At 42.9% G+C, this 16,517-nt stretch overlaps 1 protein-coding gene across 3 annotated transcripts in view; it reads right to left on the bottom strand.

Annotated features, from left to right (window-relative positions):
* Nucleotides 1-16,517, bottom strand: part of CRELD2 (CRELD disulfide isomerase 2) — a 65,195-nt gene that overhangs the window by 27,991 nt on the left and 20,687 nt on the right. For 2 of the 3 annotated variants that reach the window (XM_075927874.1, XM_075927885.1), the window contains exons 9-10: nucleotides 15,920-16,060; nucleotides 651-730 (exon numbers count right to left, since the gene is read on the bottom strand). In XM_075927874.1, the coding sequence (XP_075783989.1) occupies nucleotides 651-730; nucleotides 15,920-16,060 (221 nt within the window). Of the gene's footprint in view, nucleotides 1-650; nucleotides 731-9,511; nucleotides 10,096-15,919; nucleotides 16,061-16,517 lie in introns of those variants that run through there. The other variant, XM_075927895.1, reaches the window with a different exon arrangement.

Here is a 16,517-nt window from a genome sequence, read left to right as displayed (position 1 = left end):
GAAGAGAAGATAGCTCTTCAAAGTAGTCCATTTTTTGTTTATAGACTGACTACTATGAAACTGTCAGCCCTTTCCATTGCTGTTAACAATCACATCTGTTCACAACTTGTTCTGGTTTTGGAGCACGTGCTCTGAGATATTTAAATTCAACAATAAGGAATCTTTCCCAGGGATGGGCATTGTTCTACATCAAACCACTTCAATCAAAATTCAATGGAAGGTCTCGAATATCACTTTACAAAAAAAGGGCACACAGCTGGTAATTTAGGTCCTCCCTCTACAAGAACTTGTAACACATGCTTAACTTCAAGCATGGAGTAGTCTCATTCGAGTCAGTGGGACTATTCACAATCTTAAAGTTAAGCATGTGTGTTACTGTTTGCAGAAGGAATAGGTTGGTACTCAACTATTGGCTACTGCAGCTCTGCTCATACAGCAAAGTACTTAAGCCAGTGCTTAAGTCACATTGACTTCTGGGGAACTGTATTGAAGCACATGCCTGAAGTTAATCATGACTTTAAGCACTTACCTGAATAGGGATGGATATAAGCATGCTTTTACCTTCGGATTAGATAATACACAGGGCAAGCAAAGCCAGTATAGAAAGAAAGCATAGAGATTTCAAATTTTAAACAATATTTCTTCCTTACCTGACCTGCATGTGAACAGAGTTTGTCACAATAAATAATTACGATGATATTTTGCACATCTATGAAATGCTTCAGGGCATCTACAGAAGTGGCACAGACAAGGTTAAGAAATTAATATCACATATTATACATATGTTTTAAGTGAACATGTTTAGAAAATAAAATATCTCCTAAGTAACAGAAGAATTATCTAATCTTCCCCTTGCAACAAGAGTGCTGACTATCTTATCTGTTTCCCAACCCCTAATTCCCTGATATTTTGTAACTATGAAATCCTTAAAACAGGGCACTAAAACAAAATATGCCACTTGCAATGAAATGATCATAGTTTTTGTCCCTTTACATTACCATCTACAGAAAGTTTTGAAGGAAAAAATGGAGAACAAATAGTTTCCAATGTCAAGGCAAGAGCACCAGTAGAAAACAATGTTATTCTGTTCTTAATGAGCCACCAGCGGTCATTATACGACATCTGGCCCAGGTAGTGTTGGGTTGCAAATTGGCCATAAAAGTGGTTCCATTAGTCTTAGTTCTTTAATCATTCTGGGAGCTCCAGATGTGCCAATAAGAATCATGAATTGGTCCCAGGTGTCACTGGTTACATCATCCTTTGCGTCTCTGTCAATTTGTAGAGACAAAACATCTGTGAACAATAAGAATGGATTTGATGCTGTGTACAACTGGCTGATGGAAGCTGGGACTTGTATGGAGGAGTAAATAGTTCATATGCTTAATGAAATAATTTGTTGTTATACAGATAAGAAGCAGAGTAAAAGTACTAGTTGCATGGAGAAAGTATGTGATATTTCAAGAACTGATGTACTCTTTACATTTGTGTTGACAAAATATTACCAAGGGAAGTTTTGGTGCTGACTTCAGCTTGTATGAGTAAGATTCTTTAAAAAAAAAATTCAGTCCATTTTCATCAATTTCAAGGTCATAGGGTTTTTTGAAGTAATACATTTCCTGATTTCAGCTATTTAAATCTGAAATGTCATGATGTTGCAATTGTATAGTTATGAGGTTGCAGGTTTATTGTTACGATACTGCTAGCATTATTTCTGCACTGCTGCTGGCAGTGGCACTGCTTTCAGAACTGGGCAGATAGAGAGTAGCAGCGACTAGCCAGGAGCCCAGCTCTAATGCCAGCAGCAGCAGCAGTGAAGAAGGATGGTATGGTATAATATTGGCACTCTTACTTCTGCACTGCTGCATACAGAGTGGGGCCCTCAGTCAGCAGCCACCACTATCTGGCCATCCAGTTGTTAAGGCAGCAGTGCAGAAGTAAGGGTGGTATGATAAGTTATTGCCACCCTTACTTCTGCACTGCTGCTGGTTGGGCACTGCTTTCAGAACTGGTCGGCTGGCCAACAACTGCCACTCTCTGGTAGTCCAGCTCTTAAGACAGCATGGAAGCAGCAAGGCCAACAGCCCCTGCAGGTCTGGGGGCAAAGGGCATGGGGAGGGTGTTTCAGAGCCCCCAGAGGTGGCAGAGCTGCACAAGGAAGAGGCAGGGCCGGAGCAGCCAGCCCTCAGCACCACCTAGAGCATGGTGCTGGGCACCCCCTACAACACTCAAAGTTGTGCAGTGTGCTCACTGGCATGGTGCTCTGGCACTTATTCAAAGGGGCCCAGGATTCCGGCCACCATCGCTGCTTCAACAGCAGCAGACATGGCCGGAAGCTCTGGACCCCTTTGAAACACTGGGCACCAGTGCAATTGCTCCTTTTGCCCTTCCCCTTCCTCTCTGCTGTTGGCAGTCCTGCACAGAAGTGTGGCAATACCACAACTCCCCTAAAAAAACCTTGTAACCCCCTGCAACTCTTTACTAAGTCAGGCCTCTCCAATTTGAGAAATGCTAGTCTCCCCCTATGAAATCTATGTCATATAGGGTAAAAGCACATTATACACTAGCGCTGTGTCTACATTGGCATGATTTTGCGCAAAAGCAGCTGCTTTTGGGTAAAAACATGCTGCCTGTCTACACTGGCGGGGAGTTCTCGTGCAAGAACACTGACGTTCTAATGTGTGAAATCAGTGCTTCTTGCACAAGAATTCTGATGCTCCCACTCAGAAATAAGCCCTCTTGTGTAACTGTTCTTGCGCAAGAGGCCAGCATAGACAGGCAACATGAATTTCTTGCGCAAGAAAGCACGATGGCTAAAATGGCCATCGGAGCTTTCTTGCGCAAGGGAGCATCTACACTGGCATCAATGCTCTTGCGCAAAAGCACATCTCTTGCACAAAGGCACATGCCAGTGCAGACACTCTCTTGCACAAATACTTTAACACAAGAACTCTTGTGTTAAAGAGTATTTGCGCAAGATCATGCCAATGTAGACGTAGCTTAGATGTCATGGGGAGAAGACAGTTTTCAGTCAGTGACCCATTTTTCATAGTCATGAATTTGGTAGGGCTCTAAGTTTAAAAATAATGAGAAAAAGGTATGTAAATAATAATTATGACCCATCTTTCTAATATTGTGTGATATCAGTTATTCTTCTGATGAAGATTACAGTACATCTATTAGGGATAGTCCAGGTATATTTAGTCCTGCCTCAGGGTAATGGAGATGGACTACTTCTTGAGGTCCCTTCTAGGCCTACATTTCTGTGAGATCATGCAGCCTTATCTACTGAATCCCATAGCTTTAAATTGGTTCATATTAAGAACTATATTAGTTAATTGGCAGAAATTTAAATTTATAGTAATTTGTAGCCACAATCCTGCAAATACTTACGCCCATGCTTCACTTTATGCATATGAATAGTGCTACATTGACTTTAATGAGACTGCTCACATAGGTAAAGTGAAGCATAAATGTTTGCTGTCCCAGAATCTGCTACCATTGTTTCTTATTTGATGACTAAGGTAGACAGTATTGAGTGCTTAGGAATTTGTGAATATACTAAATGTTAGTTTTATCTTACTGAGATCTCTCTCTCTCATACACTGGCATTAGAAGTTTAAAATAATTGTTCTCACCTTTTCTCTAGTTAACATTGTTTGCTGGCCTTGGGAACACAACCCTTAACTGTGGTTTAGCAGTTTAAGAGTACCCTCTACTGGTTTAAAATGAAAGCTGGGAGAGTCTGTTTCAGTACAGTATCCTGCAACAACAAATGTCATGATATGCTTCTTCCCTCCTCCCCCCCAACTTGGAGCACAGCTGTACATATTTAGATGGGGAAAATTGCTGTTACCACCTACAAAGTACTCATCCTTCTCATTCCCAAAGCAAAACCAAAGGGCCATAGGCCTTGGGAACTTTCATGTACTCCATTAGGCCTAACAGCAGTTTGATGATGAGTTTACACAACATTACTGAACAACGTTTAACCAGAAAAATGGAAAGAATAATAAGCATTACTTTACATAGTAATGGATGCCTTGTAATTAAAGACCCAATTTAAACACCAGCTGATATTAATGGTCAGATATGCTGCCATGTCCCCTCTCCCAACCCCACCAATTTCAAGCAGATTAGAGCACGTCCTGAGTAGCAATTTTCATCCTTTCAGCACTGATGCGCGTATTTATTACTTTTGCTTGATTTAATAGTGACGTTTCTATGAAAACTGTGGCAGTGAGTAACACAAACTTCCTTACATCATCAGTGGTGGTGAGCAATAAAGCAAACTCTATGTAAAACTGGCCTCTTGAAGAAGTGCTTTATGTATGTTCAAAAGCGTGTCTCTCTCACCAAGAGAAGGTGGTTCAATAAGAGATATTACCACACCCACCTTGTCCCTTTATAGCAAGCTGGTCTTCTAAGGAAAGTCTAACTAAGGTGTCCAAAAACACCTTGGCTGTGTCTACATTGGCAAGATTTTGCACAAAAGCAACTGCTTTTGCGCAAAATCTTGCCACCTGTCTACACTGGCTGCGAGTACTTGCGCAAGAACACTGACGTTTTAATATAGGAAATCAGTGCTTCTTGGGCAAATACTCTGATGCGCCCGCTAAGGGATAAGCCCTCTTGTACAACTGTTCTTGCACAAGAGGCCAGTGTAGACAGCAACGTTAATTTCTTGCACAAGAAAGCCCGATGGCTAAAATGGCCATCGGAGCTTTCTTTTGCAAGAGAGCATCTACACTGACATGGATGCTTTTGCGCAAAAGCATCTCTCTTGCGCAAAGGCACATGCCAGTGTAGATGCTCTCTTGCGCAAATACTTTAACGCAAAAACTCTTGCGTTACAAGTATTTGCGCAAAATCAAGTTTAACTTAAATCATATGGTAGGAAGAATATAAAATAATTTACTGTTGCCTGTGCTATGGCTAAAAAAAGAGTTTCAGTCACATGCTGTCAAACGCTAGCGACTAAAATACTAGTTAATGGAAATGCTTTGCTTTAAAAGAAATAAGTGCTGCTTTGTCTATACTACAGCTGTAGAATGAAAAAAACATTCAGTTCAATAAGTCATTTGCTAGTTTTCACAAAGAACAAAAACATAGTAAGATCAAATATGGTATAAGTAACTGATGGAACAGCCACTTAGAGCTGAGCAGTGAGTAGTAACTCACCACAAGTGGGCAATCATTTCACAAAACTGGAGAGAGCAAGTTCACTGTTAAGGATGAATAAAGACAGGTTTTTGAAACTGCATATTTGATAGCAGTGTTCCCTCTAAGATTTTCCATCTATGAGCGGAGTGAGTTTTGTCTTGTGCGCTAACAATGAGATCATATTTCGATGTGTGCCACTGTAGCATCCACCCATGGGAGAATTCCCCTGCCAAAGAAGCAGCTCTGGGCAAAGGGGGGAGGGAGAGCATGAAGCTGAGGGCAGGGGTGGCATGGATATACATTTGGTGCTCTGGTGATGGGGAGGAAGGCTATAGCTTGATCTACTAAGGCAAGATTAGACACTCAATGTAGCAGATAACTGTTTCCTATTTGCTCTGGCAGTGTCATGCCACTTTGCCCACATTAAATCACCACCTTCTGTGATGATTCTGAGGCACAATGTACTTTTGTTATAGATAGGGAAACTGAGGCACAGAGTAGTCAATAAAGTGACTGAAGTCACACAGGAAGTCGTCAACACAGCTGGGCACAGATCAAAGCAAACTGCAATAGTCCTACCTTCTCTCCTCGAGCTCACAATACCTCCTATACTTCAAGGCTGCAATAAAAGACACAGTACAGCTCTTCGCTCCAGACTTACTTATGGTGTGCATTCTTGGGCAGTGATTCACTCATCTAGCATATGCAGCAAGAGGGGCTTAACATTCAGGATCTGTTCTCAACTCTGATCATTCCATGTTTTTGGTACCTTTCCCTACTCTGTTTTAATTATAGGAATGAGGTTTCTTGTGCCAATAGAGCCTATCCGAAAAAGCACAGGTGCTCTGATGGCCATTCTGTTGAAGGCAATCAGAGCTTTCTTGTGCAAGAGTGTCCATGTAGTGTGGATGTTCTTTTGCACAAAAGCTTTGAGGTATGGATGTGCTTTTGTGCAAGAAGTTTTTGCGCAAGAACTCTTTAAAAACCCTGCAGTGTAGACGTAGCCTCAGAGAGGCCTCTCAGTTGCCGCCCAACACGTGGCTCCGGTTCTGGCCCTGGCTGAGGCCACCGGAGCAGCTGCCGCCTGCCATGAAGCAGTGGCTCCAACCCCCAGCGGCTCCAACCCCCAGCAGCAGCAACCTGCCCACCCACCACAAGGCTCTACCTTCACACTGTTTCTTGGTGCTATGACTTCAGCTTCTATCCCTGCACAAATTACTCCAATACTGATTAGTCTCTCTTGATTCAAATCCATCTCAGTCTATCATACATAACCTTGAGCTTAATGTGGAATTTGGCTGTGGCATTTTCCCTTCCAAACCCTCTAACCTTATCATTGCTGATAACCCTTCATCTTTATTCCTGCCTGAAAGGTGGCCCTTTCAGGGTCATCTTTACTTCTCTTCCCCTAAAACCAGGCAATGTTCATTACTGCCACTTTTTCCTTCATGTTTCTGAGGCTACGTGTACACTACAGAATTTTGTTGCCAAAAGTAATGCTGCTTTAATTAAACTGCTTGGCTACGTCTACACTGCCATGATTTTCCGGAAATGCTTTTAACGGAAAAGTTTTCCGTTAAAAGCATTTTCGGAAAAGCACGTCTAGATTGGCATGGACGCTTTTCCACAAAAGCACTCTTTGCAGCAAAGTGTCCGTGGCCAATCTAGACGCGCTTTTCCGCAAAAAAGCCCCAATCGCCATTTTCGCGATCGGGGCTTTTTTGCGGAAAACAAATCTCTGCTGTCTACATTGGCCCTTTTGCGCGAAAGTTTTTCGGAAAAAGACTTTTGCCCGAACAGGAGCAGCATAGTATTTCCACAAAAGCACTGACAATCTTACATGAGATCATCAGTGCTTTGGGGAAATTCAAGCGGCCAGTGTAGACAGCTGGTAAGTTTTTCCGCAAAAGCAGATGATTTTGCGGAAAAACTTGCCAGTCTAGACACAGCCCTTTTGTTTATCCACACTATGCTCAGTATATCAGTGAAACACATCCATAGTAGCCCGTAGCTCTTGTACGGAGAATAGCACACTGCTATCCCAGAGTGCAACTGGCTATCGGGTGCTTTGGGAAGGGTTTGCAATGCCTTCTGAGACAAGTAAAGAGTAACGAGAGGTTTCCCAATCCCATCATTCCATGGGCATCCTACTAGTTTGCTAGCTGCTTTTCAATTGAAGTTTGTGGTGGGGAAAGGTGACACACAGAATGAGCATGTGTTGTGTAAGTGGATGAGAGACAGTGTGCATTGGAGAAAATGAGTGTATCAGCATGCTGTCCTCAAATTCAAAAAGCAGTCAGAAGCAACCAGTCCCCACATCCCTTGCTTTGTACAATCTCTCTCACATCCACACACCTGCCTCTGCGGTCCTAGTGCAGGAGACAGCAGAATTCTACATTAATGATTTGCTTTTTTGTGTCTGAGGGGCACACACAAATGTCAGAACTCCTCAAAGCTTTGAAAGGGGAGGGGTATATGTGTGCAGGGGAGCTGTGTGATACAGAAGGAGGCCAGTTAGGAGATATAAAGAACAGCAGCATCTACACTGACATTTTGTCACTTTAAGTTTGCTAGAAAAAACTTCATAGCTCTGTATGAGGTAGTTTTGTCAACACAAGTTGCTGTGTGTACACCTCCACTCCTTTTTGTCAAAAACTTCTTTTAGCAATAAAATTCTGCAGTGTAGATAACACCGCAGATCAGTGTTCCCTCTAATATTTTCCAACCAGGTACAGAATACAGTTTTATGTGCACCACCACTAGAAACAAAACCCAGTCGTGGACACTCTCCTAATCAACTGGGCATCATTGAAATCTGAGTGGCCACACAAGTTTATAGGGAACACTGACCCAGATACTTTTTCCTTCTGTTGCTGCGAATGCTCCTGCTCTAATTCTTTCATGTTTGATTACTATAAACACCATCTCACTTCTCAGAGTGCTTGAGGCTGTAGCTCCTATGGTTATCATCCTTGCTCATTACTCTCACCATTTTTTCTTAATTTTTTCCCAGTGCATTAAGCCTTGATTGGTAACTTTTGAGGCACATTGTGAATGTAAGGTGAACCCAAAATGTCTTGTTTATTGTGAGCTCTACCACCTTCACTTTTTCAATCAATTTTTTCCCATTGTTCACTTCTAAGAATGTAAGTTATTTCATTTTGTCAATAAGACGACAGTCGATTTTCTGAGACTCAGGCTACTGGTTTTTCCCCAGAGGAGCAGTCATTACGAGCAGTAGGGGACAGTGAATGGGAATGGCAGGGGATACTGAGCCAGGTAAGTACCCACCCAGACATTCCCCAAGCCCCAGTCCACAGACTGCTCCTGCACGCTGCCCAGCCCTCCCACAGTCCACTCCTGCATCCTAGCACTTTCCCAAACCCCACCAACATCCCTCCTGCCTAGACCCCACCCCTCAAGCCAGCTGCCCAGTAGGCCTCTCAGTCCGGGGCCATGTCAGTGAGGTGGGTTTTATGGGGGGGGGGGGGGGGGGGTGTTGGCTTCTTACTTTTGTGCAGCCTTAGACTGATTTTTCTGGGGATCAGCAGCTCCCCCCAACCAAAAACCTTGCTTTAACTATATCTGGTGCAATTCACTAAAGCTAAGACTACAAAAGGAAGAACTAATACAAACCGTAATATTAGTTCCAACTATAACTATTGCTTTGTCAAGTGCAAGATCCTCACATATGGTGCACTAGACACACACACACACACGGAGTAGTACTGTTGTTTCTATGTAGCAGAGATGGGCAGCCTTTTTTGGTTCAGGGGCCACTGAAGCAAAAATCAGTGGGATGGGGGGAGGCCCTGCTTACAAATGAGAAGCAAAAAACCCAACCCTCTCAGATGACTCCTGACTGAGAAGGAGGATTCTTCAAGTTCCCCTTGCACACCAGAGCCCTGGGGGGGAGAGGAGGGGCGCTACAATAGTAGAATTTGTGTGCTCCAGACCAACAGGGTAATGGAAGGTGGCCTGGAGTACCAGCACAGGCGCCTCAATTACCAGGGCCCAAACCTCAGGGGGCCAGATCCAGGCAATTCAGGTGCCAAAGCTGGCCTTTAGGCTTTAATTCCCCACCCCTGCTATGTACTATCCACTTCAAAGGGATAGCTGCTTACAAGTGTACAGCACCCAGTACAATGCCAACATTTACTGTAATCACACTTTATTTAGGAGAAATTTGAACTCTGATTTCAGAGAAACTTCTTGAAGAATCATGCCAGTAAGCATGCTTCGATAGGGAGAGACAGGCTCTCCTTTTACTGAAGCTAGAAAGTACAATAATCTATTTTCACCTACTTTCCCCTGTAATTTATATTTAAGGCAGGATATAACTTAAGAAACATACCAGTCAAAATAAATCTTTATTGAATGAAGTATTAGGCATTCAGTTTTAAGAGAAGAGTTTTCCAAAAGACTCCCTTTTACAGTTTCTATACTAGAATGTGGCTTTTAGAAAAAATATTCATGTCAGAAGCCCCCAGATGGTGAATCTGTTTTGTTTGAATTATGAAGTTTGAGATAGACTTAACTCCTTATAAAAGGATAATCATTCCCAAAGATGCCAAAATAGAGAAATAGCAGTTTGCTTAGGAATAAACTGTTTAAATCAAAATATAGCAATTCAAACACATTTTGTATTTTATCCATCTAGAATGAGGTTTATCGTTTGACAGTTTAAAAAAAACCTGTATAAAAGTGGCATTTATTTAAGTGAATGAAGAAATGCAGCTGGGAGGGCAATTCATCTCTACCAACATAATCATAATGGAAACCTGAATATTCAACACCCTTTCCATAGATCAGGTAAATAGCACATCAGTCCAATAATTTAAAGCACAGCTATTAATGCCTTGCTTTGGAATGTAGATCATAAATCCTCATGTCCAGCAGATGTAGGTGCAGTTGCCGACGTATCTATTTCTTCTCCTGTGAAAAGTGTCTCAGTTAGAATAAAGCATCTAATTATATTTTACGAGTACCACTGTATTTGCCACTTTTTGGTTATGGAAACTTATTGCATTGAGAAATGATCCAAGAATATCCATCAAGAACCATCAATATGAGTCAAGTCATATTAGAAAGATGCCAGCTTGCTTTTGTCTCTTGGTCTTAGCTTTATACAATAAAACCTGCACTATCCGACACTTAACCATCCAGAAAACTTTAGATACCGGCAAATTTCCTAGGGCAATGCTTCCCAAATGGTGCAAGGGGTCCGTGAAAAAATTCTACTCCCCTGCCCCTTGCAGAGCCCGTAGGCAGCTCACATTGGAGCTTTGCCAGCAGGGGTGGGCTTCTGGTAGCGTGCATCTCCGGCTGTGCCACCACTGCGCACGGCGCGGCCTCCCCATCCCGCAGGACTGCCCCTGTCCCACGCAGCCTCCTCCTCCACGTGTGCAGTTGGCAGCTTTTACAGTGGCCGCTGAAGCTGGAAGGGGGAGGGGTGGCCGGGTCCAAGGCTCTGAGTAGTTGCTCTCAGACTTCGGCATTTTTAAACTGCCAACTGCGTGGAACTCAGCTCGGGCTCTGCTGCCCCCCAACCCTACCTGGGCACACTAGAGCTCTGCTGGCGCCCCTGGACTCTGCTGGGCCCCCCCCCCCCCATGCATTGCCACTCTCTCCCCCACGCCCCTCCACAGCCTGCTGGGGAAGTGGAAGAGTTTGGTCTGGCAGGGAAGGTCGGGGTTCCCCCCCCCTCCCAAATGCCCTGCCAGCGATAAAACTGACCTGATGCTGCAGCTGCACTGGGTTCTCCACGGCATTGGTGGGGTGTGGGGGGAGGCTGAGCTTTTCCCCTTCCCCCCCCCCCCAGAAACAAGAGCATGCTGCCTAGAGTCTTTCCCTGCTGCAGCAGGGTTCCAAGCCAGGTAAGTATCTCCTCCTCCCGCCAAGACCCCATACTCCCAGCATGCTCTGACACTCTACCCCAAGACCCCTCCTGGCCAGACACCCTGCCCCAAGCTGGAACAGGCAGCTGGGACTCTCAGATAACTGGAATTTTTAGATAACCGGAATGTCCTACTCCCCAAGCATGCCAGATAACCCAGGTTTTACTGTAAATTGGTTCTGGTCTACACATTTTAGGATTAGTTGAGCAAGTGTTTCTATATCAGATATGTTGCAAAGGAATTAAAATAGGCTCATAGCAGAAGCAATTCAGGTTTTCTGTTAACAAGGATACCTCTTCCAATTAAAACAAAAGAATTTGTGATGTACCTATCGCCCAAACAGCTGTATATGAGACTGAATGGAACAGGAAAATAACCTTTAAGGAAATGTGCCTTTTGAACATGTTGGTGATATTTATTCCAAGTTATAAGCCCATAAATTCTGTGACCATGCAATATATCTATTCTTGGTTAAACTCAAAATGTGTCTTCCAAAGCCTATTGAAGTAAATGGGAATACTTTTACTGATTTTAGAAGGCTGGGGTCAGACCCAGAGCATATACGAAGGACAAATTCACATGCATGAGTAGTTTAGGTATTTATTGAAAATTATACTGAAGGCACGCATAACTCAGTCCTTCATGACATTGGGAAAGGTGAAGGAGATTAAAGAAAGTTACTGCATAATGCTTTATGTGAATTAACAGATTAAAAAAAAGGCAAGAGAAACTATCACAACCTAGTGTAACTGTCACTTCTTCTGTGTCTAGGGCCCAAATTCATGGCTCATTTTGGTCAATTTCATTGTCTCAGATTTTAAATAAATTCCATTATTTCAGATATTTAAATTTTAATTGTAGAGATCCTTACTCAAAGAGCAGGGAATGTTCACAAGGTTACCGTAGGATGGTTACTGTAGAACTGTCTTAAGGGCTACACAACTGGCTAGCAGCTGCTATTCTCCAGTCCCCCAGTTCTGAAGGTCAGAATAACAATGGCAATACCAGAAGCATCCTACAATAAGTTGGGACCATCAGTCTGTGAAAGACTGAAATGTGTATATTATAGGGTAAAAGTACACAAAACTACAGGCAGTCCCCGGGTTACGTATAAGATAGGGACTGTAGGTTTGTTCTTAAGTTGAATCTGTATGTAAGTCAGAACTGTCGTCCAGATTCAGCCGCTGCTGAAACTGATCAGTTTCAACAGCGGCTGAATCTGGACGACAGTTCTGACTTACATACAGATTCAACTTAAGAAACCCAGGCGTCCCCAAGTCAGCCGCTGCTGAAACTGATCAGCGGCTGATTCCAGGAAGCCGGGAGCAGAGCAACTCTGCCTCAGGCTTCCTGTAGTCAGCCGCTGGTCAGTTTCAGCAGCGGCTGACTTGGGGACGCCTGGGGCAGAGCAGCTGGGGTGCTGCTGGGTGGCTCCTCGGCGCTACTGGAGCAACCCAGCAGCATCCCAGCTGCTCTGCCCCAGGCGTCCTGATTCAGCCGCTACTGAAACTGACCAGGGCGTCGTGGGCAGAAAAGCCTGGTCTGCTGGGGGGGAGGGAGAGGGGAAGGAGGGGGCACTAGCTGCGCCCCCCCCCCCCCAGCAGACCAGGGAGACGCGGAGCAAAGCCATGGATGACGCCTGCAGCGGGACAGCCCAGGCGCGCCGCGGCTGTCCCGCTGCAGGCGTCCGCTGCGGCTTTGCTCCGCGTCTCCCTGGTCTGACCAGCAGACCAGGGAGACGGGGAGCAGCTTTTCTCGCCCTGGAGGATGCGGGCGGCGGGACCGCGGCTCATCTGGGCGTCCCGCCGCTCCCTCTGGGGCGAGAAAAGCCCCGTTCGTAACTGCGGATCCGACATAAGTCGGATCCGCGTAACTCGGGGATTGCCTGTATATTTCACAGTGGAGACCAGACTTCATGGTCCACACCACTTTCTTCACAGCTGTGAATCTGACAGGCTTCTGCCTGTGTAACAAGACTTATTTTTTAACTCAATGCTGTCATCAAGCTCAGTAACTTTGGCAGATTAAAACATCTTTCAGATGAGTGGCTCTCAGTCTTTCCAGATTACTGTATCCCTTTTCAGGGGTCTGACTAGCCAGGATTACTCCACTTAAAAGTACAATAGTGCCACAGCACACTATTACAAAACAAAACAATTGGAAAATACATATTGTACTTAAATTGCCATGCAGCACGTATAGAACAGTATAAACAAATTATTGTCTTGACTTCATTAGCACTTTTTATGTAGCCTGTTATAAAACTAGGCAAATATCTAGATTAACAGATGTACCCTCAGAAGACTGTGCATATCACTGGCTGAGAACCACTGTTTCAAGTGACAGAAAATCTGTCACACACATTTGTGATCTGTTCCAGTGGTTAATTTCCCTTACCTAAAAATTTGCATTCCTATATCAAATGTGTTTTTTCTAACAAACTTTTAACTACTGGATTGAGTTATGCCTCTGTGTTCAAAAATAAAGCGCCTGCATGTATCAAATATCTCTTCCTTCTTTAGGTATTTTCAGACTCTGATTTAAGTTCCACCAGAAACTCTTCTTTCAATATCATGGACTGATCTCCTAAAGCCTCTCATTGTAAGATGTTTCCTCAAAACCACAAATTCTTGTAGCTCTTTTCTGAACCCTTCCAGATTAACAAACACAAAAGAGACTCCCTTTTAAGGAGATAATAAAAATAGAAGGAAAGGTGCTATCAGATAGCAAATGGATCAGTAGGACAATAAAATTAATAAAGATGCTGTCTGAGAATGCCTCGTCTATCCACAAATAAATTATAATTAAAGATGTTAACATAGGAGGCCGAGACTGAAGCAGATTAGGGGTTGAGGGACATGTGTACATACACTCACGGAAGAGAAAGTGATGGCGTATTCTCAGATACAGTGACTACACTATAGGGTACTCATAAGAACAGTCATACTGGGTCAGACCAAAGGTCCACCTAGCCCAGTATCCTGTCTGCTGACAGTGGCGAATACCAGATGCCCCAGAGGGAGGGATCATAATAGGTAATCCTCCCCTATCATCCGCCTCTAGAGAAACAGAGGCTAGGGATACCATTCCTACCCATCCTGATTAATAGCCATTGATGGACCTAACCTCCATGAATCTATCTAGCTCTTTTTTTAACCCTGTTAAAGTTCTAACTTTCACCGCATCCTCTGGCAAGGAGTTCCACAAGTTGACTGTGCACTAAACGAAGAAAAAATTCCTTTTGTTTGTTTTAAACCTGCTGCCTATTCATTTAATTTGGTGACCCCTAGTTCTTCTACTATGGGAATAAGTAAATAACTTTTCCTTATTCACTTGTTCCATACCAGACATGATTTTATAGCCCTCTATCATATCCCCCCTTAGTCTCCTCTTTTCTAAGATGAAAAGTCCAAGTCTTTTTAATCTCTCTTCATATGGGACCCGTTTCAAACCCCTAATAATTTTTGTTGCCCTTTTCTGAACCTTTTCCAATATAACTTTTTTGAAATGAGGCAACCATATTTGTACACAGTATTCAAGATGTGGACGTACCATGGTTTTATATAGAGGCAGTAAGATATTTTCCATCCCTCTTTTAATGACTCCTAACATTCTATTTGCTTTTTTTGACTGTCGCTGCACTGAGTGGATGTTTTCAGAGAACTAACCATAATGACTCCGAGCTCTCTCTTAGTAGTATTAGCCAAATTAGTCCCCATCATATTGTATATAAACTTGGGATTATTTTTTCCAATGTGCATTACTTTACATTTATCAACATTAAATTTCATTTGCCATTTTGTTGCCCAATCACTTAGTTTGATTACATCTTTTTGAAGCTCTTCACAGTCTGCTTTGGTCTTAACTACCTTGAGCAGTTTGGTATCATTTGTAAATTGTCATTTCACAGTTTACCCCTTTCTCTCTATCATTTATAAATAAGTTGAATAGGATGGGTCCCAAGACAGACTCTTGGGGGACCTCACTAGTTATCTCTCTCCACTCTGAAAACTTCTCATTTATTCCTACCCTTTGTTTCCGGTCTTTTAACCAGTTACCAATCCATAAAAGGACCTTTCCTCTTATCCTAGGACAACTTACTTTACTTAAGAACCTTTGGTGAAGGACCTTGTCAAAGGCTTTCTGGAAATCTAAGTATACTATATCCATGGGATCTTCCTTGTCCATGTTTGTTGATCCCTTCAAAGAACTCAAGCAGATTAGTAAGGCATGATTTCCCTTTACAGAAACCATGTTGAATGTCTCCCAACAAATTATATTCATCCATGTGTCTGATTAGTTGAAACTATAGTAAGGAATAAAATAATTTGCCCGGTACTGATGTCAGACCTACTGGTCTGTAATTACCAGCGTCACTTCTAGAGCCCTTTTTAAATATTATCACATTAGCTATCTTCCAGTGATTAGGTTCAGAAGCCGATTTAAAGGATAGGTTACAAAGAGCTAATAATTCTGCAATTTCCCATTTGAGTTCTCTCAGAACTCTTGGGTGAATGTCATCTAGTCCCGGTGACTTGTTACTGTTAAGTTTATCCATTTGTTCCAAAACCACCTCTAATGACACCTCAATCTAGGACTATTCCTCAGATCTGTCACCTAAAAAGAATGGCTCGGTTTGGGAATCTTCCCAATATCCTCAGCTGTGAAGACTGAAGCAAAGAATTCATTTAGCTTCTCCACTATGACTTTATCATCTGAGTGCTTCTTTAGCATCTTGATCGTCCAAGGGCCCACTGGTTGTTTAGTCTGCTTCCGATGTACTCACACCTTGCAAGCCTGATATGTTAAGCAAGTTGAATTAAAGAACATTTACTTGCAGGGTCTTTTTTAAAGTCACTCACCTGCTTTTACAACCTGAACACAAATGCCATCTTTTTCTTCAAAGCCTTCCGAACAAACACATTTGTAACTGCCCGGGGTATTAACACAGTCTTCATTTTCTCTTACACACACCTTTTCAGCATGGTTACACTCATCAATATCTGAAAAAGTTAATTCCTTGTTTTAAAACAGTTTTAGTGTGAAAACTGCTAATATCAGGTTCTATGAAACTGCCCAACAATCAGCTCCATAAGGGGGTTGCAAAAATTTAAGAACAATTTAAATTTTAGTAAGGGAAAATAAATATTGCTTTCTTCCATCTGTGGATGTCTAATATATCCACTTACTGCTCCTTAGTAATAAAGGTGGCAGAAATGCTGTCAATAGTTTTGACGTCACATTTCATAACAAAAATGGTCCTCCGTAGGCCACCAAGAATCTTGCTTGTTACTTATCTTCCCTCTCCTTCAGTGTCTTGCTCCAAATGTCCTTTTCCACAGCAACTCCCATTTGCACCCCATGAAAGCTTCATTCCTCCTCTTTTCCCAATGCTAAAGTAGTCACCAGTGAAATAACATTGAAGTTGAGTTGCCATTCTAACTAGATTTATAGGAGACA

This window comes from Pelodiscus sinensis, chromosome 1, assembly GCF_049634645.1.
Source record: "Pelodiscus sinensis isolate JC-2024 chromosome 1, ASM4963464v1, whole genome shotgun sequence".
In the NCBI taxonomy this organism is placed as follows: Eukaryota; Metazoa; Chordata; order Testudines; family Trionychidae; genus Pelodiscus; species Pelodiscus sinensis.
This window is presented reverse-complemented; position numbering and strand designations above follow the sequence as displayed.